This window comes from Ischnura elegans, chromosome 3 (assembly GCF_921293095.1).
Source record: "Ischnura elegans chromosome 3, ioIscEleg1.1, whole genome shotgun sequence".
NCBI lineage: Eukaryota > Metazoa > Arthropoda > Insecta > Odonata > Coenagrionidae > Ischnura > Ischnura elegans.
Genome location: NC_060248.1, coordinates 2,722,945 through 2,747,751, shown reverse-complemented (window position 1 = coordinate 2,747,751; position 24,807 = coordinate 2,722,945). Strand labels below are relative to the sequence as shown.

Here is a 24,807-nt window from a genome sequence, read left to right as displayed (position 1 = left end):
TTGTTGGGTGGGGTTAGGATGGGTCTCCCAGAAGAATTTCCACATAAGTTTACGGCAGAACTGGAGTATGTCTTTGAGAATGTGAATGGGGTTTACTTTCGGCGTGGTGCATTCAGTGAAGTTGATGCCTCACCAATGGGACATCGTAGCCAGGTGTCCAGGGCCTGGAAAATATCGGGAAAGCAGTGGAGGTCCGTGGGATACCTACGTGGCTGCTCTAATAGCTGAGGGGTAAAGAATGCCCATTTTGCCGAACGGACATCGTGTCCTCCACTCCAACACCTGATGTCCTCATGGTGCTGGAGTAAAGGTGTGTGGGTGGCATCACACCATGCGAAGAACTGTGCTGTGTCGGGGCATGTGATGACTTTCATCATGGAGCCTCCGCAAACAGACAGCCATCACGTAAAAGTGTGTGTCAGTGGCTTTGCAGCAAGTGCGAAGGAAATTTACACTATGATTTCCTCACCTGTTACGTGCATTGTCAAAATATGGAGTGGGATATTCTTTTTTAAATATATGTGTTGTGTGTACATAATTTTTTTTTCTTTTTTTTGGAAACAATAAGCTTCGTAGCTATAATAAATTGTGTGTTTCTTCAAACATTTTTGAGGCATTATTGTGTAATGTGTATGCATCTTTTTTTCCTTTTTATGATCGCATTTTTTAACCTTTGATGTTTCTCAATTGTCTCCTTTTTCCTGAAAACTTTCGTTGAATGGGGAACTTGCATGGTCCGTCGATTGCCCTAAAAACTATTTTGAATAAGTAAAATTAATTATAAGTATACGTTAGCTCTCAAAAATACCTCCCAGCCACTGCAATGGCGTCCATTGGACATCCATTGGATGACAGGGCTGACGTCCATGGACATCCACTTGATGCCCACTGGACTTCCTATGGATGTCCAAATTGTCCCACTTGTGGACATGCATTGGATGTCTTACTCTGGACTCCATATGGATGCCCAAACATCCCACGTTTGGTAATCAATCTTTTCCAGGATTTGGAAATGAAGAGTATCAACCACTTAACTTCTTTTACTTGTTTCATCAGAACCTAGATGAGAATATTATTAAAATTCTTATTAGCCAGATTTTATATTCAATATATTGAGGAGCATTTTCACTAAGGGGATTTCTTGAATGAGTGTGGTCTACGACAAAATCAAATGAACATACTGTACACAAACTGAAATAAGACTGTTCATTGCACTTTCAATTTAAGAATATCATCGTTTAGATCACTTACTCTGTAGACTAATTTTTAATAAAAATTTTGAACGTTTTTGACGTTAAGAATAACGTCAAAGCGAAGAGTTTGACAAAATGGAACTTTAATACAATGTAACCTAAATATTTTTCTTTGTTCCAACAGTTTCAATATTTTACTGCGCATTCTTATAAGCTTTCGTCACATTCATTGATTGTGGCGAAGTACATAGCTTGTAATCCTACTAACACTCGACAATGGGGAATTTTCACATTTTTTGAAAACTCTTTCAAAATATAGCAAGCCTCTAGGAAAGAATATCTACCGGGGGAAATTTCAATACTAGCGTTAGTTTTCAAGATAGTAAAGGTCAAAGTGGAGGAGTGGGGGGTGCGAACGAAAGTAGTGTGTCCAAGAGGAGTGACGTCATTTCTCCCCAAACAGAGTTGCTAACGTCCAAGGCGTGGAGCATCGAGATTGTTGCGGTATACGTACGCCAGTAAGACGGTATGTTTACCGACGTGAAGTGCTGTTTATAACCTCGAATAATAAATATTGCGTGGTGCCTATGCGTTCAAATACATCTCGAAATTCTAATAAAATATTCGTCTTTATGTCGAATAATAAAGCGAGAAGAAAGAAGTGGGTTAAGGTGATGAAGAGGAAGAACGTTCTGTCGACGAAAACGACGGGATTTGTTCGTGAAGATCACTTTACCTTAAGTAATTATAACAGAATTATGCTGAGAAATGACTTGAGCGTGTGGTGCGGAGGAAGTGCAGGTGCCCTGTTCGCGCAGTACCCGCCTGTCGCTTGCATGCTGTTTTTGCTGAGCTATCGTAGGTTGACGGCCCTCGTAGTACCCGATGTCTTATTATTATTGCATGTTTTGAATTCGTTAATGATTAATCATGATAAGAATACTTAAAGGGTGCATACAGTAGGCTACCCTCCCTCTCTCCGAAATCAATTGATTCAGATGCATAGTATTCCAACTGAACTCCCTCGAAACCATATTTGCAGTGTATAATTTGTAAGAAACTCATTGATGCATAATCACTACCTCCTCCAATCAACTGACTTAGAGCCATAGGAGGAAATACAACCTGAGGAAATTGTGGAAAGTCGAGGTCAGGAAAAGTCATGCCAATTGAAATCAGAATAAAAAAATGTTGGTGTTCAGAAAAGAAACCTGTTTCCGCCAATGCTCCTACTTCTCCTATGAGTATGATAAGTGACTGACATGGAATCAGACAGGGACATATGTAGCCAAAGGGTCAAGTATATTGTGTTTTTTCTTGGAAAAAAGGCAGCATTGTATTTAAGAGTAGATAGTGAAAATTATTTTAATGTCAATATGCTTTCAGGAAAGCCTGGGTTACCTGTTATTACTATGTTCAGGAAAATTAGATTCAACAAATCCTTCAATATTTTAGCCTAGAAGATCTCAATGTGTCACCCTCGACAGCGGCACGATATTTCTCTGCTTCCATTATTCCGGTGGCTAGTCTTTTGAAAAATCTAGTTTTTTGGTCTGACAAAAATAAGATGTTGCTTAATATGCCAATTCCCTTTCCTGCTCTCAATTCGCATGTACAGTCAACTGTTGATTGTTTAGATATAGGCAATGAAAAACTAGGTAACCCAAGTTGGCAAAGTATAACCTGAATTGCAGCATAAAAAAATAGATCAGTACTCACTGCAGTGAGTGACATTTTCTATTGTATGGATCAGTTCTTTTTACTGCGGTCGGTATAACAAATTGCGCTTAGTTTATTACGCTGCGATAGGTATAAAGTAAAAAAATGAATTGCGAAGGAAACTCTAAATCCGTTTTTTTACCGTACTAATCAGTGCATTATACTGCTGATAGTGAAGAAAAATAGAAATAATGTTTTTTCAAACGCAATAATTTCAAAAGGAATCATTTTTTACATTACTATAAAATCAATGAATTGTTTATAGCTCAAATATTTCTATCTAAACTCAATCAAAAAAAATAAATCATATGATACTTCTTTAGAAAATTTCATTTCGAGGGGTAATGGTGGCCGGGCAATAGATAGTGTCATTCGCATAGACTGGATTTCTTGAGCAAATTCTAAAAGGCTGTGGGGTAAAAGTAGATCGCGCGTTCAAACTAACTGTTCACTCATTCAGTGGTAAAATTTGAGAGTTAATTAGACCACCAAGAGTGTCTAAGAATGTAGAGAGCTCTCAAGATGAAATTAAGCTAACTAAGCAAATAGAAAGCTTTAGGGCCCATGTGGAGAGAGTAATAAGAAAGGTCAGAGAATACAAGTTGCTTGTCTTTCATTCCTGCATTGACAACCGTTTGGTGCAAAAAAGCAGGATTAGAAGATAGCTTTAAAAGAGAATCACTTCTACCATAACGATATTCGGGCTCCGCCTCAATGATGGGGAAATTTTTTAGGAAGCGACGGAAAATACTTTGAATGATTCATTTATAACCTTTTTTTTAAATAAAGATGTATTTTTCATTTAAAAAACAGCGAGAGATTAGTTGCGCACCTACTATAGCATAAATGATCGAATTTTGTCATACGTTTGCTAAATAGCTTATAATTATTTTGCAGGCATCTAATAGAAATTTCATAGCTAACATTAAAAGCTGTATTATCTTATGCTTATGCCTATCGTTAAGCAGCCACTGTAAAAGCGGCTCCAAAAGTGCATAACCTGTCAAAACCTGTACACATTTCAGACAGTATGCATACAGAACAAACCTTAAAACTGTCCATAGTATAATGTGCATAATGTGTGCAGAAAATTACCTTACATCTGTGCACAGAAAGCATTTCACAACATGCTGAATCAAAAAGCTGATATTAACAGAAAGCAAAAAATCATAACTTGTACCATATAAACTATATTTGCACTAACTAGATGCATCAACATTTCATGCAGAAATTTTCAACGGAGGCCGAGTAGCTACTACTGTATTCGTAAAAGCTGGTCCAGTAATGCCATAATAAACTAGAAAAACCAACCGCGAAGCCTTCACTTTTCTAAATTCTGCAGCCAAAAAGTCTGGGTTACTTTAAAAATATAATGCCATCATTATGGAATTCACCTCTGGGAGATTATCGCAACAGCCTTTTCACGAAACCGTCTTCGATTTCGCATATATTCGATATATTCTTGTTCTACGAATACAGAAAATGGATAAAATATACTTGACGTGACTAAATAACGTCATAAAATGTCTGAGAGAAAACACGGATTAAAAAAATACCGAAATATTCAATTATTCAACGACTGCTTCATTGTAGCTTCTGCGGCCGTACATGCAAAACGAAAACGCCGTAGGGAGAAATGACGTCACCAACAATCTCTTGCTAACTTCGCGTTTTCAGACGCATTTCACTGTTTTAAATGCATTTTAATGATAAAATCAATGGTTTACGAGAAGTTTGGTAGGTGAAAATGGATTCCTGGTGAAAATTGCAATAAGAATCTTGTATTATCTTGATGAAAAAATTTCATGCAACTTCCCCAGGAGTCATGGCGCCATGAGACGAAAACTGTTGTCTCCAATTTCAAATTTACTGCACTAATCAGATATTGTCATTTCGCTAATAGTAAAATCCTTATTTTTTCGCATATGTTTGCTAAGAAAGCGCGCTGTCTCAATCCTGGAATTTCTAAAATTGGCTATTTCGAGGGCCTAAGTCTGTAACTTCGTTTTCTCCCGAGTTGGGAGAAAATAGACTCATGAAGCACCCGTTTCATCCAACCCTAAGTCTGGAAAAGGAAAATTTTTAAATTGTGTATTTCTGTTTTTCGAGTATAAATGTATACAGTCTTCATGTCGATGACAGTTTCTCCGGTATTCCAACCGGCGTCTTTAGGTCGATGTCGGGATTCAATTTTTGGTGACTTATATAGTTCATTTTTGGCGCCATTTTTTCATGCTGGATGCTGATTGGTCCACCTTCTTTTCTCTCGTATGACCCTCTTCCACGAACTGTGGAGAGGGTAGCCGTCTTCTCTATTCATGTTTTCCGGTGTCTTGAATATTTCGATATTCTCCTTTATTGGCCTGGGATAATATCTATTTTCTTTTGCAACAACTGATGCTTCGTCAAACAGTATCTGGTGTCCGGGTTCGCTCCATGCATGCTCCGCAATGGCGGAGAGCTGAAATTGCTTATTTCTTGTGGCTCTTCTGTGTTCCTGGATGCGCACTTTCATTGATCTACACGTCTTCCTATGTAGTCTTTGCCGCATGAACATGGCGCCTTATAGACACCTTCTTGAATGTCGTGCGGCAAAACGTCTTTTGGACCCGGTAGCACATCGCCAGTCTTGGTGACACAAGTGAATCTTGTTACGACGTTGTGCTGTCGTAGAATCCTAGAGATTTTCTCTGAGGTGCCAGATACAAACGGAATTACTGCGTGTGCCCTTGCTTCCGTCTGATCCTCCTTCTCATTGGTGTTTTCATTAGATGTTAAAACGTCTTCGTTTAACTCCTTCTTTCTTCGATGTTCCGCTTCAGCGGCCCTTTTCAGGACCAGTTGTCCACTGTAGTCATTCCGTCACAGTGTTTTTATGAGTAGATTTTTCTCCGATGATATGGACTCGGCGTCGGAGATATCGTAGGCTCGTCGCATTAGTGAGGAAATCACTGAGTGTTTCTGAGCTGGATGATGATGGGAGGCTGCGTGAAGATAGCGATGAGTGTGCGTCTTCTTCCTAGCGTGCGTGTCCCAGTTTTCCGTTTTTCTTCTTTTTGACTAGGACGTCCAAAAATGGGAGCTGGTTGTTGTCCTCTACTTCCATCGTAAACTTGATAGCAGGATGTTGGGCGTTTAGATGCCGGAGGTAGTCTTGTAGGCATTTCTCTCCATGCGGCCAAATAACGAAGGTGTCATCCACATATCTTAGCCACAGTTTGGGTTTCTTACTGTAGCTGTCCATGGCTTCCGCTTCAAATTTCTCCATAAATAAATTAGCCACCACTGGTGTTAGTGGAGAACCCATGCTCGCCCCCTCCGCTTGTTCGTATATTTGTCCGTTCCAGGTGAAGTAAGTTTTCCTTAGGCAGAACTCCACTAAGTTGGCGTAGTCTTCCGGGAACCCTTTTGTTTGTAGTCCTCGTATTATTTCCAACGAATCGTCTATGGGCACGTTTGTAAAGAGAGATTCAACGTCGAAGCTGACCATGATGTCTTTGTCCTCCATCGTCACTCCTTGAAGTATTTCGACGAAATCCGCTGAATTCTTCACGTGCGATGACGTCTTCCCCATGTGTGGCTGTAGATGCCTAGCGAGATATCTGGCGAGATGATATGTAGGTGCGTCAATTTGACTCACAATGGGTCTTAACGGGATGCCTTCTTTGTGGACTTTAGGTAACCCGTAAAATCTTGGTGGTTTCGGAGCGGTCGCAAGAAGGGTACGTTGCTCCTCATGGGGGATGGAGGATTTCTTGATAATTTCTTTCGCCTCCCGAATCGTTTTGGCCGTCGGGTCCGTCCTCAGCACTCTGTACGTTGTTTCCTGGAGGAGGGCTCTGACTTTACTGTCGTATTCCTCTCTCTTCATGACGACTGTGGCATTCCCCTTGTCTGCGGGTAATACCAGAATGTTGGTGTTCTCTTTCAGTTTCCTCAATGCCATCCTTTCGGCTCCCGTCGTGTTCTGTGTGGGCGGTCGAGCTTTTCGCAATGTAGCCGCTACGTCCTCCCTGATGGCATCCGCCTCTGTCTTCGGTAGCCTTCTGATAGCAGATTCAACCCCGGTGATGATTTTCTCCGTCGGTATGGCTTTAGGGGCCAAGGCAAAGTTTAGGCCTTTGGAGAGTATAGCGTTGGTGGCTTCATCCAGTGGTGAGTCTGTCAGGTTGATGACAGAATGGTCCTTATAAGGGCCGCTCGTCGGGTGCTGTCTCGAATGGAAGATGAATGCTGTAGACCTAGTAGTTTTCCTTAGGTTGAGTTGCAAAGTTCATGAAGTTGACAAAACGGCTAATTTTTCGGTGCGCGAAGTTATTTATTGCACTGGCCGTGTCTACATTTTTCAATTTTTTTGTAATCAAATTCTTTAGAATTTAGGATAAAATTTCCTCTAAAATTACGTATAGTTCATTATTATAGCATGCAGTGAAGCCAGGATATAAATTTGCAAAGTACAGCGGCACATCATTTTGACGCCGACAGTAGAAGAAAACGTTGTCTTCTTGGCTGGCACTCGAATGCATGAGGATCAACGTTGCTCTATATTTTCATATTTCCTCCCTTGATTTTAAACATCATGGAATTTTCTATGTCCTTCCGTAACTGAAATTGAACAAGTGCCATAAATAAATTGAGTCCATCGTAACCATCGAGAAACACGTACCTATCTCGATTTTTGTTGAGAAGTTGAGTTTTTATTCTACGGCGGCAGAATTATCGAAAAATCTCAGTTTCAAGTTATTCTGTCGATGAAATATGGAAATATTATTTATATTAAAGTTATCTTCGCTCACATAGCACACGGGTTTATCGTTCCGTTTATTATACTCTTATTTGTCCGTAACGCTCATCCCGACAGTCGGCATGCATCGAGGCTTTTCTTTTAATTTCCTCCGTGGGAATGCAGACGAAATTTTTTTCTGGGGTGTTATTGCACAGAGGAACAATGCACCACTTGTAATTTTTCCTTATTTCACCCATGTTCTCCTTTAAACGCAACGTGGCTCTTCCAAACCTGCAGTACTGGGCTTGGATCTTGGACTCCTACTGAATTATGACGTCACGGCCTAAGATTGGTGGGGGCGGTATTTTTTAGTACGCGAAACTCGGGAGACTTTTGGGAGTCATTTTATAGTGTATAAACTGAATTTTAAGCGGAAAAAAGTATATTGCGGTACTAAGTGTTTACTGTAGTACATCAACATACAGCATAAAAAGTATGCAATTTCCCTATTGCTTCGTGTGATGTTTAGGCACCTTTGACGTCATCGAGGCTTCGTCGGCAGTGGCTTGGGGGGTGAGGGAGTTTTTGTCGTGCATTAAAATTCGTTATATTTATCATTGAATATCTCGCAAAGGAAAACTCAGGTTTACATGCGGTTTTCTTTGTTGAAATCAGAAAATAATTTTCTTTCCGCCTGTGATATAAAAAAAATCATGCAAGTTCCACATTCAATAATTGATTTATATTGCTGTAAGTTGGTAAGTAATTTTTGGACAGTGTTGTACTGGGTGTTTTAGAAGATTCAAAAATACCGCTGAGCGAGAGCAGTGTTATCCTACGGCAGAAACGAGAACTAGCACACAAGTGGCGTCATCCGACGTTGCTGAATGTTACTCACCCCATCACTAAACCCAACCTGCAATCTGTATCCCCGTGTTCCCCATATTTTGTATTTACCTGATGATACAGCCGGTTCATGCGGATTAGGGAAAGGGGACTGAATAGGAATTAACATGTTTATGTTAGTGGAGTGATGATCATCACACCAAGAAAATAATTAGTCGTCCTTTCTATGAATCTAGTTTCGGTCTCTTGGTCTTGTTAATTGTATGATATATCAAGTAATGACAGTTATTTCAAATTAGTGGTTGCTCTTTATCCGTGACGGTAGAAGGCCTCTTGTTCTCAAAGTTTGGAATTTTATTGTGGAGAGCATGAAAACTGCTATCAATCAAAAGTTAATAGAGACAGGAGAGAAAGAAAGGTGGGTGTATTTTATTTGAGAATTACTTGAAACTAATTTATTATTTTTCATATTTCACTTATCACAGTTTACAATTTAACTGAGCAGGCTGAAAGACCTTCTGCGTACTCGACTGATAGAATGTGGTTGGAGGGACCAAGTTAAGATGCATTGCAGGGAAATTGTTAAACAAAGAGGGGTGGAGAGTGTCACGGTCGACGATTTAGTCAACGATGTCACCCCAAAAGGAAGAGGTACGTCATAAGATCGTTTGCTACATGATGTTCGTAGTTCGTAATGTGGTGATAGGTAGGTTCCGTTGATGTAATTGTACCGATTATTCACAAATCCTTGTTTTCTAATCCATCTTGTTGCCCTTTCCCGTCACGGGTTAAGACAATATCATATGTTTTAAATTTTCTCTGCACGCTGTCTTCGATACTATCAAATTTGTAAAGAGGGAATCAACCGTTACAAATAGGTTAACCTGTATGACAGGGATATTTATTTTCAATAAGAATAAAGGTCTGCTCGGAATTCAGTGCTCTCCTAAAGGGAGTCTAAAAGTTCACGTTAGGTAAAAACAATCCTGAGAATTGTTTCTCGCAAAGGTCCATTAAATTGAGTCCTAGATTGCATTGTGCTCGTATTCTGTTCTTACCGTTTAAAGACCCTGGTGGCATAGCTATTGTAGACATGGCCAACTTTCTGAGGAAGAATAGATTTTAAGGAGGTCACAAGGGAGTCCACTCATTGATATATTCATCGAAGTAATGGTAGCGAACCATTTTGGACAGCTGTTGAGATAATCTTCCGATTGACTGGTCGTGGTGGAATGATTTAGAAGTGGAAAAGGTGTAAAGGCCTTGTGGATTTCAATGCTCTTCGTATGGCAGTCAGAAAGTTATTATATTAATGGGGTGATCCCATAAATTCTCTCTCCGTAAAAATGTGTTTCTGTGTCCGTAAAAATGTGTCTCTGTGTAAAAATCCTTGCATGCATGACTAAGCTTAAGGAAATATATCCTCAAAATTTTATGGCTGTATGGATTGATATGTGCGTTGATTAGGGAACATTTGGATCAGTCATTCAGTAGACTTTGATAGATGTCCCGGCGAACGACTTTACATACAAACGGCTTAAAGTGAATAATTTGGTAGTCAGATTAAAAATAAATAACTGATAATAACGTAAGTGAGTGGGATTGTGGTATATTAAGAGTGATGATGTAGTTTTTGAATTTGTTTTGAGCAGTGCAGAATGCGGTATGAAGCTTATTATTTTATCAGTTAATGACTTATGCCTGATAAGGGTTATGCCTGCAGTTTTAATAGCCATAATTCTCTCTTCTAACGATTGCCTTTTGAGCTATCAGTTGTTTGAAATTTCAATCCGTGCATGTTTGTGTGGTGAATAGGCTGTCTTCTAGCTGGTAATGAGTGCTTTTGCACTAAGTGTGCATAGGATAATTTATACAGAGGACACATAAAATTGGCAAGTAGAGAGTTTTCAACTGTCAATAATGAGTATTTAAACAGGGGTGCCGACTTACAAAAATATTTGGGGGCCCAAACCGGGGATCTTGCCCCAGGAAATTTTATAAGTAGTGTATTTTTAGTTTTTTAAGCATTTTAGAAGAGTCACATGATCAACATTAGAACCCTGATAACTCGAATCTCGATATCTGGACACTCCGGGGAAAATCGACAAGCATGACACATTTTTAGTCACACCCATAACCAATTTTTGAGGGGGCTTGGGCCCCTTGGCGCCACTATTTAAATGTCATTTAACTATCTTGGCTGATAAATATGAAAGTAAGAGAAATTTGGGTTTAGAAATCAAATATTTAATGAAATTGGAAAAGGCTTCTGGCTGAGCGTGGAATTTTAAGGAGTTGGCAGGCCTGCTGTAAATTGCAGGCGGTGGCAGCCGACAAATCCTGGATTCTGTGGAAAATACAAAGTGAATGGTTTTATGCCTTTGAATGATGAATGCCGTTTTGTATAGTGTATATATATGCTGTGTGTGTGATTGTGACCATCTTTAATTCCATTTCTTCTTCTGTCCGCGTTGAATTCTTCGTTCGTGGCGGGACCTACGCCCAGAGCCATCTCTTGGCCAAATGATAGGGCTAGACCTCGGGGGATTTGGTGTATAAACCCCCGCCGAAAACACTGGAGATTAGATTAGCCTGGATAGCTCGGTGGTCTGAGCATCTGCCCGGAAAGCAGAAGGTCCGTGGTTCGATTCCCGGTTCAGGTGAACTTTTTTCCATGTGTTTTCGGCCTTCATTCCATCTCCACGCCACAGTGTGTCATCGTCTTGCATTTATGTTTCTATCTCTTTCTTTGCGATGCAACGTAGCACATAATATGAATGTTTAAAAACACAGTCACTAAAAATAGACACAAAATAAAAAAAGGAAACACTCACACGAAAAATAAAACTGAGAGACTTTCGCGGTTGTAGCCGCTTCATCAGTCAAGGAGAGAATAAGGGGGAAGGAGTGTTTTGGAAAAAGGAGTGTGTTGGCAAAAGGGGAAAAGGTGATGGGAAGAGGGGAGGGGTGTATTGGGGCGGGGCTAACTTAACAAGATACATTCAGACCAGGGTGTATATTGGCTTGTAGACTTTTCCCCTTTTGCCAACACACTCCTTTTTCCAAAACACTCCTTCCCCCTCATTCTCTCCTTGACTGATGAAGCGGCTACAACCGCGAAAGTCTCTCAGTTTTATTTTTCGTGTGAGTGTTTCCTTTTTTTATTTTGTGTCTATTTTTAGTGACTGTGTTTTTAAACATTCATATATATATATATATGTATGTATGTATGTATGTACATGGGTGGTGAGGAAGAGAGGGCTACTCACAGCAGTAGCCTTGAGTGCAGTGTAGCTCGATGCTTAATGGGTGTCACACACAACGTGATTGTTACGATGTTATATTAAACTGTCACCCTTATTTTCTTTTCACAGCTTGGGTGCCAGACTCTGTTAAGAAGGAACTTCTGCAAAAAATAAAATCATTTCTAGTGCAACAAGCCAATTTATAGAAACAGCCTAGATACCTGCTGCCTGTAAGAGAGTTTTCAATAAATTTTTCCTATGTGCAAGCGTATCCTTTCATTCATTGTTCTGTTTTTCCGATTCCTCATTGGTTTCTGGTCGCTCTCCTGTAAATTTGTGTCTAGCGTTATAGAAAAATATATTTTCCCACCTCAAGTAGAATTGCTTAAGATTTATTTTTTGTTGTAGAATTCCACTGTCTGCAACTCCTTTTTCAATTTTCTGCATTCGAAATACAAATTAATTGGGTAGTTTCCTTCATCAAAGAAAACAAAAGGCATTGATTGCAATTTGTTACCCACCATTAGTGTATTCATAATATACAAATTATTTAGTTTTAGATACACCGGTTTAGACAAGTGGCAAGGGTCATTTTTAACTGCATTTAAAAAGGCCAGATTGGCGCCCATGCAATGCCACTCCACATGACGTCATAGGGACTAGTTTCTATACGAGAGGATAGGAGTTTTACGATTACCAATGCATGCATGAGGCACAGAGCTCTGGGAAACAGCTCTTAATAATCACCAATTAAAATTGCCTAAGGTTGGAAAATTTCCTTCGTTTGATAAGGTATTAATAATCCTCATTTAAGCCAAGTGCTACCTGCTAACAGGATACTCTGGTACCTGCTAGAAGCCTGCATCATATCAGCGCTCATAGCCTAGCACCAATGCAGCAGCGGAAACCAGACTGACGGGCTTTTCCCGGCATTCATACTTAGCCGTTGCGTTTTCGCTGGCTTGTAAATTTTCACTTTTCATTTAATCGCGAAAAATAGATATCGTCACTTGAAAATTTAAAAGCGTGAAATGCGTACACCAGGAGCAATAATCTTTCGATTTAGGCAATAAAAAATAATAGGAAACCACCGTATTGTTGCATTACTTGAAGTGTGGCCAACAGTGATGGGAACAGTATTGCAACAATGTAATTGAGCTCAGTTATAATTACCCCATCAAATTTGTGATTAATTTAAATACTTTTTGAAAAAGTAATGAGTATGATTACAATGAGGTAGGTACTCTTAAGACTGCTTGATGCAATTGCTCTCTGAATATTTTCTCAAACAGGAAGTGCTAACATGCAAAACAGTATTTTAAGTATTACCTAATTAATGATAAAATATAATTCTTGGAGTATAGGTTGTATATATGTAATGCAAAAAAGTTGTTGGCCAACGTTTCAGTTTATTGAAAAACATAAATATAAAGAATTAATATAAGAAATAAAATATATTTTATATAATATATAAAATTTCATGCCTTGATGGTAACACTTGCTATTTAGGACAAACATCACAATATTTAAAAGATAGTATTCCTCAACACAAGTCATTGGTAAAAGGTGGTATAACACTGTGTGCTCTTGCTAGCCGTAGCATAAACAATGGCCATGTTTTTGATTTTGACAACTCTGGAATTTTAGATCATGAAGTTAATTTGAGAAAAAGACTTTTCAAAGAAATGGTTCACATATCTAAATTAATTAAGAGTTTTAATAAAAAAACACATTGAAAACCGCAGCAAAATTTAATTTTTATTTAATTAATCAAAATTAATGGTAACTAGGGTTGGTAATAGCTTAGTAACCTAATATCAATAAATATGTGAAAAACTAAGGTATGTCGAAATTTTTCGTGTATTCTCTTGTAAATTTTTAAAAATTATATTATTGTGAAAAAAACTGGCACGACCATAGTTGGACCCCCTGGTCGGCGCACGATGAACTTTTTGAAAAATATGTAAAATTACTGCAAACATACAATTTAAATACATAATTTTATTTGTACTTAAACCAAAAAGAAATAATTAACGAGAAATTTATAATTTTACAGAAAAAACAATTAATTTGACTTTGATTTTGACAATGAAACCTTCTTTCATACACCATTCTAGCACATACTTTTGACCGTGTACAGGCAACAATGCGAAATATCCGCTAGAATATTTCACCTCTTTCAAAAAACATTCATCCAAATTCTTCTTATAATCCACAGATTCCCTCGAAATCATGCTCAAACGTTTTATAAATGGGTCACCTCGATAATAAATGCTGGATTTGTTGGAAAAAATGAAGTAACCATAATGTGTGGCGCCAATTGGCAAATGAGGGGTTCCAACTCCTGTTCACCCAAAACTCTTTCGTAACATTTATTTATGAAACAATATTGTATATTCTCATTGTATTTTACATTGTTCTCATTTTTTCATTCATAGCCCTGATGATAGTTTTAAATAAAGTGAAACGTTGGCCAAAAACTTTTTTGCATTACACATATATATATACCAATATGATCTATACTCCAAGAATTATTAAATCATTAATTAAATGAGGTCAAAACAAGGGGAAAAAATCTGTATTATTTAATGTCATCACACATATAATAACTTTTGACTTAGTCAGCCTCAGTGTTGGCAGGGTGAAGTCACTGCCTGCTAAACCGAAGGTGGCGGGTTCGAGTGAGTTCAGCTTGCCCTCGCGCAGGGCATGGGTGTTTGTGAGTGTCCGTCCTTCTTTGCATGTTTCCCCTTGTAAAGAAAGGCCTTGGATGAGCTGTTTCCAGGCAGATGAGAACAAATAAATAAATATAAAAGTGTTTTACCAAAAATTTAATACACCTGCAGATGAGACTCGTGATGCTAGAAGTGCCTTTTCGATCACTGTGCATGGAGTTCAATTTTTCTCTTTGGATTACTGAAATGTAGCGATGACCCACATGGTCATTTGGTGTTTTTGATGGTTGGGAGGCCCACGGTCATCTTTTTCCCTTTGATTTCCCTCACCTCTGCTCCTGGTGATGCTCCTGCGCTCTGTGGTGCTTGGGGAAGCATGCCTTGGCAATACCATGCCCTTGGGGCTATTAGGTATGTGCAGAAGGAGACCCACTCTGATGGCAGATCTGCTCACCTTCATGGCTTCATAGTGGGTGTTCTGCTGGCGGCGCCACTCTCGTTATGTGTAAGAGTGTGCACTCTCTCTGCTTCATCACCATTTAGTAGTTGACGAACACTTTCCTAGCCATTGCCACTGCAACTGTCTGGAGCTGCCCTAATAGAACGAAAATAACGGCACTCAAGGCTTAAATCCCTCATTCACCAAAGCACTACGTATGTATTAGCCATTTCCAATGACCAGACATATTCCTCTGAATTAAATGGTTACAAATTTAAACAGCCAATCAAACAATTAATAAATGCCAAGACTCGGTCAACAGTTTTCTCAATTCGAGTCTGCAAAATGCCACGGTAAATACTAAGGAGAATGTCATTTGACACTGTCTGGCAAATGGATCTTACGAGGAATCAAATGGAGTTAAGTTTATCAGCCAAAAAAACATTATGGGTGTCCCATGAAACATTTGAGTCAATGTGTTATCCTAGAAATTTGGCTGAATTGACTTGAGGAATATCCGTGCTATTAATATTTAGACTAAGGGAGACATTAGAGTAAAAGAGTAATGGAGTTACTAAGGCACCAGTTATTCAGGTATTCCCTGACACGCCACCACCACCACTGAATAAGCAGTAAATTTAAATTCTTCCCTAACCATGTGCAGATAGTTCTTCATGATGAAAGCAAATGTGCATTGCAATGCTTTGGTTCATCTCAAAAATTTTTAAATTAACAATATTTCATAGATGAGATAAAGGATCATCATAGCATAAAATATCCATAAAATATTTTGTAATAGCTTCCAGACATTTTGTAGGCTTCTGAATATTCCCTTTTCTGATATCTACAAGATGTCTTGAGAAGATATTTTCTAGATAATAATATTCAAACTGGACCCACAGGGAAAATTCTGGATAAATGACATGAATGTAATATTTCTTTATTACATAGATATGTTTATTTTTCAACTGACAGCCTGATGGTGGAGCAGAAAATGATGGTATCCCCTATGAAAAAATTGTATAAACCTGTTTAAAATTTTTATACATTCTTATACAATGCCATGGTAATGTATAAGAATGTTTCAGGGCAGCACCTACTGCTGATTTAATTTTTCCACCAAATTTCCATGTGGATTCCACGTTGATTCCACGACCAAAAACACGTGGTATCCACGTTACATTTCCACCTAATTTCCACGTGGGTTCCACCACCCATTTCTCCCTGGGTATAAATCGAGACATTTGACAATGACGCACTCTTACCCAGCAAACACACTTACTTGCACACTATTGCTCCAATGCAATTACTTTTCCTTGGTTTCTTACCAGCACTGATCATCTCAACAAATGATACAGCCATCAACAAAAATCATTCCAATAGCATCAGCAGGTACTTTTCCTGAAAGATTTTCTATGGAAATTCTGTTCTCTCAAAGTTTTGTCATGCTTGTATGCCCATAATTAGACAATGGCAAATGACATGGGAATTAACATTCTGTTTATTGATTGTCAACTATTTTTTAATACTGTAGCTAATTTTCAGACCTTTACTTAGAAAAACACTTTTTTTCAGTCCACTGTGTACTTCAGAGATATTGAGGTTAATTTGGGAAACATCTTCTAAAGAATGCCTTTCATAGTATTCATTCCAGTTGACTGATTACATTAAAACCTTTAGATTGGAAATATTTCCGTTTGTTGCCATAAAACTTTCCTGTAATGGTTACTTTCAAATAAATTTTATCATTTCCTATGAATTTGCTCTGATATATATTTTTCTATTACGCAAACTCCTATTTTCACTTTTCTCAGAAAGAATTCACATTCACATGTTTTCATGTGACTGTTCCTGCTAGTTCAGCAACATGTCATCAATTGGAGATTTATTGCATGGCAATTTTCACTGTTACCACGTCTTTCTACAACCATTCCTCTTTATCCAAATTATCATTCTTCTCAAGAAAATGGGACAAGTAAGCTAAACTATTTTTGCATTTGATGCATGATTGGAGTAAAGAAGAAATTATGAAGCAGAGATTATGCCTCCCCCAGCTATCATCACACAAATGAACCTTTTCCCTCTAAACTAACCTCCACTTTACTTTGGGATGGTAATTTTTCAAATGAATAAATCCAATTTTTCAATGCAATGTCAAAATCTAGTCCATGCAAGCAAATCCATGTGGAATTGCTTTTCAAAATCACTTTCACTGTTTTTAATGTGAAATGGATTTCAAAAATATGTACCTCAAAAAATTCATGAAAGTGTAACTGTGTAGACATTTCAGAAGAAATATTTTTAAAAATCCACCACTGACACCAAAATATACTTATTTTTTTAACACATGGTACCACTCTCCAAGCCATGCATTGGAAAAAACCTGGCTACTTATTTAAGCTTAAAATTGGAAAAATGCGAAGTTTTAAAGTGATGACATTTTTTCAACACATTCTCAATGTTTTTGAGCTGTTAATGTAATCAAAGTGATTTTTTCCATACATGGTGTAATAGGGAAATTGCATACTTTTTATAAACAGTATGCTGATATACTACAGTAAAGACTTAGTACAGCAATATACTTTTTTCCGCTTAAAATTCAGTTTATACCCTAGAAAATGACTCCCAAAAGTCGCCCGAGTTTCGCGGGCTAAAAAATACCGCCCCCACTAATCTTTGGCTGTGACGTCATAGTTCAGTACGAGTCCAAGATCCAAGCCCAGTAACTGCAGGTTTGGAAGAGCCACGTTGCGTTTAAAGGAGAACATGGGTGAAATAAGGAAAACATACAAGTGGTGCATTGTTCCTCTGTGCAATAACACCCCAGAAAATAATTTCGTCTGCATTCCCACGGAGGAAATTAGAAGAAAAGCCTCGATGCATGCCGTCTGTCGGGATGAGCGTTTCGGAAAAATAAGAGTATGATAAACCCGTGTGCTATTTGAGCGAAGATAACTTTAATATTAATAATATTTCCATATTTCATTGACAGAATAACTTGAAACATAGATTATTCGATAATTCGGCCGCCGTAGAATAAAAACTCAACTTCCGAACAAAAATCGAGATAGGTGTTTCTCGATGGTTACGATGGACTCAAATTATTAAGGCACTTGTCAAATTTCAGTTACGGAAGGACATAGAAAATTCCATGATGTTTAAAATCAAGGGAGGAAATATGAAAATATAGAGCAACGTTGATCCTCATGCATTCGAGTGCCAGCCAAGAAGACAGCGTTTTCTTCTACTGTCGGCGTCAAAATGATGTGCCGCTGTACTTTGCAAATTTATATCCTGGCTTCACTACATGCTATAATAATGAACTATACGTCATTTTAAAGGAAATTTTATCCTAAATTCTGATTTATTTTATTACAAAAAAATTGAAAAATGTAGACACGGTCAGTGCAATAAATGACTCCGCGCACCGAAAAATTAGCCGTTTTGTCAACTTCATGAACTTTGCAACTCAACCTAAGGAAAACTACTACGTTTACAGCATTAATCTTCCACATTAATTTACACTCATCAGTGCGGATTAATAAAATGGCTTTTGGGTATTTTTCGAACTTATATTTTGTTATAAATTAATGAAAATATTTTAACATTATCTTGTCCCATGGTTTACCCCGAAAGATAAAGGAAGTTGTAGATGGAAAAAGAATGGAATCCAGAGGTGGTCACAAAAAATGAATCGCAGCATTCTTTGATTTTATTCTACGCCGTTGCTTGCTTTTCAAAAAAAAAGTTGAGTCACAAGAGGAATGTTCCGCTGCCTTTGATTTGGAAACTATGGAGATAAGAATGGACATGTGTGGATCAGCAATTTCCATTTAGTTGGTTGTCAGGATAAACCAAGGATCCATTTAAAGGTTGTCAGGCCATCGTATAAAGATAGGACTGATGTGCACCACAGGGGAAATGGTGTGTTTGAGGGAAAGTCAAACCCAAAGTTGCCCAAAGAATGCGCAGTTTTATGTTGCTCTTTCCCCAGTTAAAACCAAATAGAAATTGGATTGGGATGATATTTTCACCACGGGTTCCAGTGATAGTGAGAGTGCAGGTGATCACGGTCATCGTCGAAAGTCATCCCTCTAGGATTTCCGATACGGAATTTTTAAGTGACAACCGATCGCGCAATGACGATGAGCTCGCCTTTAGCGTAGGTTTCAGATATATCGTTAGAAAAGCTCCCAAAATGTATTAAAGACTCTGTTTGGAAATCATGCAGATTTTAATGCTAATTTAGGAAGTATTTCATTTCAAAAGTAACTTATTAACACCTGAAGGCGTTGTGTTTATTATATTGATCGAAGTGCGATTGACCGATTCTTTCTGCAGAATAGGAAGTGGCTTCGGGGTTTTTAGTCACAAGATGGTAGATTGTGTTGGAAGTTCGTCTATATTATCGCTACTTAATTGAAACATTGATAGTCTGGCTTCCTCAGAGCTTCCTGTCGCCCTCCAGGCAAGGTATTTTTAAGTTGAAAGTATCATCGACAGCTTCGAGGTGGAAATAAGTTCACCATAAGACTCTACCGGACTGCCAAAAGAATACACATTTCACATGAGTATACGCTTTCGCCAATATTATACGCAAGTCTCACTTTGTTATGAACTATAAAACATTACAGATGCACATCAGCTACCTTTCCATTTCTCGGCATCGACTTTCCGAGCCGACGAAGTCTACAGTTTCACTAAAATACCCTGTTATCATGATGGAATCAGTAACAGGAAGCTTGCTAGGATCAGCGTAAGAATAACCATATGCCTTCATCTTTACGCAATCTATCGCTTTCAATGGAGGAGAAATAGATCAAATAATAGCCCTGAAGTCACAATGAACAACTCCGATACGTCTGCACTTCAGTAAATGAATCATAACCACGCCGTCGCATGTATTCAATTATGCAACCCGTGCCGCCGTGCCTCGTACTGAACTATGACGTCACTTTTCTACCAGCCAATCATCGGGCGTTTTCGCTTCTCACTTGAATTTGAAAATTTTCGTGAACTTTGATGCATTAAATATCGCAAACCACGTCATAAAATAATAAAAAAACTTTCACCGAGGTATGCAAACATATATTTTTATATAATTTTGGGGCTATTGATTATATCTGAAATATATGCAAGTTCCCTATTTATTTCATTGTCATCACACTATGGCAAGCAATCATTATGGCTTTGGCCATTGGCCAGGGCTGTCCAATGGTCCAAAAAACTGGTTTAAACCATGTATTTTGGAACCCTGTCGATTTCTGAAACAACAATGCCTGTTCGCTGTCCGTTTGAAGTCTGTTGATAGCCTGTTGGAGATTAGTGAACAGACTATAAACAGCCAACGAACAATCTCGGGTCACTCACAAGTAGGAACAACTTACGAACAGCCTACCAACAGTTTGTACTCTGTTTGCAGCTTGTTCCTTAACAGGCAGGCAACCCAGTGAGAAATGGGTGGTGGAATCCACGTGGAACCCACGTGGAGATGTAACGTGGATAACACGTGTTTTTGGTCGTGGAATCAACGTGGAACCCACGTGGAAATTTGGTGGAAAAATTAAAACAGCAGTAGGTGCTGTCCTAAAACCATTAAAACCTCAACCACTCTATATCTAAACCTTCTATATATGTGTCTACGATTTTTCATGTGCTCTCATGGCTGCCTTTCCACGAATTATATATAAATAGAACGAGTCGATTGGGCGCTTGAATTCTTCAAGCGGGTAATTAGGGGGGGTGGAAACATAGTTGTGTCACATATTTTCGAGTCATGTGCCCATAAGTGGTTTAATATTAAAAAATTTCCCCGCCGTTTTTTGAAAGGGTAAGGAACTAAATTTTTCACTGTTAGAAATATTTGTTATTTTCAATATGATTTTATTTGACGGATAATTGATTCTTTGATCCATTAAGTTAACCATTGACACATTATCGGAATAAGGTTTTAAAAATTTCAAGAGAGTGTTGATTATGTGGTTATTTTTCAACTGTTAAAGTCCATAAGCATTGTGATAAGCCACTCTTGAAAATACAACGCAGATTCTTTAGATAAATATATAAAGATATTCCACTTGCAAAACGAATGTCCATATGGCAGTTTGTAAAATACTGAATTGTAACGATTCCTCTAATTTCTTTGGTCTTAAAAAATAGTTATTCTCAAGATATTCCAATTTGCAAAAAAGATTTGGCATATTTGCTATCATAATCGTATCGAATTATCAAGTATACTGACACGTGCATTGAAAATACGCAATCCGATTGATTTACCTTCCAATCTTTGATCATCAACACTAAAATTCCTGGTCGACTATGTACGTGCATGCAAAATCCTATGTTATAACGATTCGATATATTTTAAGAAAAAGCATATTCGATATGCATCAAAGGTGAGACTACATGCAAAACATATTACCTTTGGGAATTGTGAGGAATACCAAGATGTACCAAGCACCAAATTTAATTGGTCCAACGGATACACTATTCAACTTGTGCCAATGTTATGTACTTGTTATAATAATCGAATCCATTCTTCGATTATACTGGCATTTGTATTGTTGAATCCGCAATGCTATTGATTTAACTTACAGTCTATGGCTATCTTCCACATAATTATATTGGTCAACTATGTCCTTGGATGTAAAATCCTATATGTTATAGCAATACGATATATTTTAAGAAAAAGTAGATTCGATTAATACCGAACGTGAGACTATACACAAAATATGTTTCATTTGGGCATTGTGAGGAATACCAAGATGTACCCATTTGCCAAATTTCATTGGACCAACGTATAAACTAATCAAGTTTTGCAAATGTGCGTATTTGATAGAATAATCGAATCGATCTTGCGATTACACGGCCATCTGTACTGTAAAATCCGCATGGCTATTGGTTTAATTTTCAGTCTGTGTGTCTACTATACAATACCTGGCCAACTATGCCCTTGGATGTAAAATCCTATATGTTATAGCGGTTCGATATATTTGAAGAAAAAGCATATTCGATATATATCGTACGTTAGACAACATACAAAGCATATTTCTGTTGGGCAGTGTGAGGATTACCAAGATGTGCACATTCGCCAAATTTCATTGGTCCAACGGGTATACTTTTCAAGTTATACCAATTTGTGTATATGCTATAATAATCGAATCGATTTTTCGATCATACTGACATCTGTACGGTAAAGTCCGCAATCCCATTGGTTTAATTTTCAGTCTATGGGTATCTACTATTTAATACCTGGTCAACTATGCCTGTGGATGTAAAATCCTACATGTTATAGCAATTCGATATACTTTAAGAAAAAGTAGATTCGATATATATCGAATGTGAGACTAAGTACAAAACAAATTTTCATTGGGCATTGTGAGGAATACCAATATGTACCCATTCACCAAATTTCATTGATCCAACAGTAAATCTATTGAAGTTATGCCCATTTACGTATTTGCTATAATAATCGAATCGATTTTTCGATCATACTTACATCTGTACTGTAAAATCCGCAAGGCTATTGGTTTAAAATCCAGTCAATGGGTATCTACTATTTAATCCCTAGTAAACTTTGTCCTTGGATGTAAAATCCTACATGTTATAGCAATTCGATACAATTTAAGAAAAAGTAGATTCGATATATATCGAATGTGAGACTACGTACAAAACAAATTTTCATTGGGCATCGTGAGGAATACCAATATGTACCCAATCACCAAATTTCATTGATCCAACGGTAAATCTATTGAAGTTATGCCCATTTACGTATTTGCTATAATAATCGAATCGATTTTTCGATCATACTGACATCTGTACTGTAAAATCCGCAATGCTATTGGTTTAATTTTCAGTCTATGGGCATCTTCTATATAATACCTGGTCAACTATGCCCTTGGATTTAAAATCCTATATGTTATAGCAGTTCGATATATTTGAAGAAAAATCATATTCGATATATATCGCACGTTAGACTACATACAAAACATATTTCTGTTGTGCATCGTGAGGAATACCAAGATGTACCTGTTTACCATGTTTCATTGGTCCAACGTACACACTTATCAAGTTATGCCAATTTGCGTATTTGCTATACTAATCGAATCGTACTTTAGACACTGCTGACATCTGTACTGTAAAATCCGCAATCCTATTGATATCCCTTCTATGGTCACTCCCTTATCCCTGCCTTCTCTAATATCCCCGCTTTCAAAATTTAGCCTATGTTCTTATATTGGTGACGTAATTGGACGGGATGCGTGTATTTCTTACGGGGGCCTAATACAAAAAGATATAAATTCAAATGGATGTATTTTCATTAGGAAACATAATTCATCTAAATAATTTTTGTGTGCGCATAATTCATTTTTTTCCCTACATATTGTTCAAATTTTTATTTCCGTAACTATGTAAATAAGCCCAAAAAATGGCTCAATCGAATACAACCTTGTATCGATCATAACCTCGAGTCTAATCAATCGATTCGCCTGATTTAACTTTTGTCGGATGAATGACATTTTCAGTCGTATTTTGTATGACATTCATGTTCAAAACTTGATTAATAAAAAAGTTATTAGCGATTAAAGCGTATCCAAGGAGATTCGTATCGATATAACTCGCACATGAATCGATCGAGCGGAATGGTCATCATTGCAAAAGTTGACTATTTTAATAATATTATTTATCTGAAAATTTCATTCCTCTCGCTTAAACGGTTGCTAAGATATTCAAGATTGCATGCTCCACAAAAAAATGGCGACAATGATTTTTCGCTTGCAGGACATTTTTCGGAATTTAATTATGAATAACCCAAGAGGGATACGGCGAAAGTAAGCTCAAACGTGAGGATTCGGAGAACCCTCTAACGGTTTTTCTTGGAGATTCCAAATTTTCATATGGCACATGTCTCAACGCCGAAATCCAAGATTGAAAATTCGACCACCTCTACAATGGAAAGTCGAAATCGTTTATTCCTCGGAATTGTGTCGACATATGAAAATTCCGAGATAGCCAAAAAATCAACCAAAAAATCTAGTATCTTGCGTTTCAAGGAATTTGTCCTGCGATGATTGCAAGTTGGTCAAAAAAATTCTTTACGTAGTGCCATAAGAAAAGCATGGGGCACTTTCAAAAAATCATAAAAAATACTAAATATCAATTTTTCGAAATGACAACCACACTGAAAAATCAACCAAAAAATCTTGTTTTCGTCCAGGGAATCTCATGTTCCTGACGCATTTATAAATACCGAAAAAAACCTAAAAAATTTTAGTCCCATAAGGCTCCCATGTTAATTCAAGTCGATATATCTCGAAAACTAATCGACTTTTTCGAGTTTTCAGATTTTTCCTCCCGATGAATTTTTTTTTACTTTTACGTCCAATATTCCATATACCCACACATATCACAGTTTGGGCTGCTAATTTTGATGAATCACCCAATCAATGAATTACTTTCCAGCTTTAAATAGCGTAATGTGCGATACATTTTCACATAACTAGCATGGTTTCAGGATGATAAATGACGCAATGTCACCAGAGAGTTAAGTTCCACAAATTAGAAATTCTGTTTAACATTTAATGCTAATCACCAAAAATCCACTTGAAATCAACGTGGATTCCACGTGGGTCCAACCACTCAATATCCACCACCACCAAATATCCACCACTCAACGTGGATTCCATGTGGGTTCCACGTGGATTCCACCACCCATTTCTCACTGGGAACAAGCATTTCGGGAACAATAGTGAACAAGCTTTTAACAGGCAGGGGCCGGTTGGTAGTGTTTCACCGAACAGGGAATGAACAGGCAACAGTGAACAAACACTAAACACCCTATCGATTTTCGTAAAAATAATGCCTGTTCGCTGTCAGTTCGGAACCTTTTGGAGATTTTGAGAACAGATTATGAACAACGTACGAACAATTGTTTTAGGTTTCGGAATTTGGACAACAATTTGGA

General features: G+C 37.8%; 2 protein-coding genes across 2 annotated transcripts; one reads left to right on the top strand and one right to left on the bottom strand.

Moving 5' to 3' along the window:
• Window positions 1–5,931: 5,931 nt before the first annotated feature.
• On the bottom strand, window positions 5,932–6,783 carry LOC124156652. Its single transcript, XM_046531311.1, has one exon. It carries the CDS (start codon window positions 6,781–6,783, stop codon window positions 5,932–5,934), a length of 852 nt encoding a protein of 283 aa, XP_046387267.1.
• Window positions 6,784–8,560: 1,777 nt separating this feature from the next.
• On the top strand, window positions 8,561–11,995 carry LOC124155330 (transcription and mRNA export factor ENY2). The gene is made up of 3 exons (XM_046529057.1): window positions 8,561–8,902; window positions 8,990–9,135; window positions 11,859–11,995. Exons 1-3 carry the CDS (start codon window positions 8,853–8,855, stop codon window positions 11,933–11,935), a joined length of 273 nt encoding a protein of 90 aa, XP_046385013.1. The 5' UTR covers window positions 8,561–8,852; the 3' UTR covers window positions 11,936–11,995.
• The last annotated feature ends 12,812 nt before the right edge of the window (window positions 11,996–24,807 follow it).

Coding starts and splice junctions, on each gene's coding strand:
- LOC124156652 (XM_046531311.1), bottom strand. CDS start 6,783: ATGAAGAGAGAGGAATACGACAGTAAAGTCAGAGCCCTCCTCCAGGAA.
- LOC124155330 (XM_046529057.1), top strand. CDS start 8,853: ATGAAAACTGCTATCAATCAAAAGTTAATAGAGACAGGAGAGAAAGAA. Junction 8,903..8,989: donor GAGACAGGAGAGAAAGAAAG/GTGGGTGTATTT, acceptor TTAACTGAGCAG/GCTGAAAGACCTTCTGCGTA. Junction 9,136..11,858: donor TGTCACCCCAAAAGGAAGAG/GTACGTCATAAG, acceptor TTCTTTTCACAG/CTTGGGTGCCAGACTCTGTT.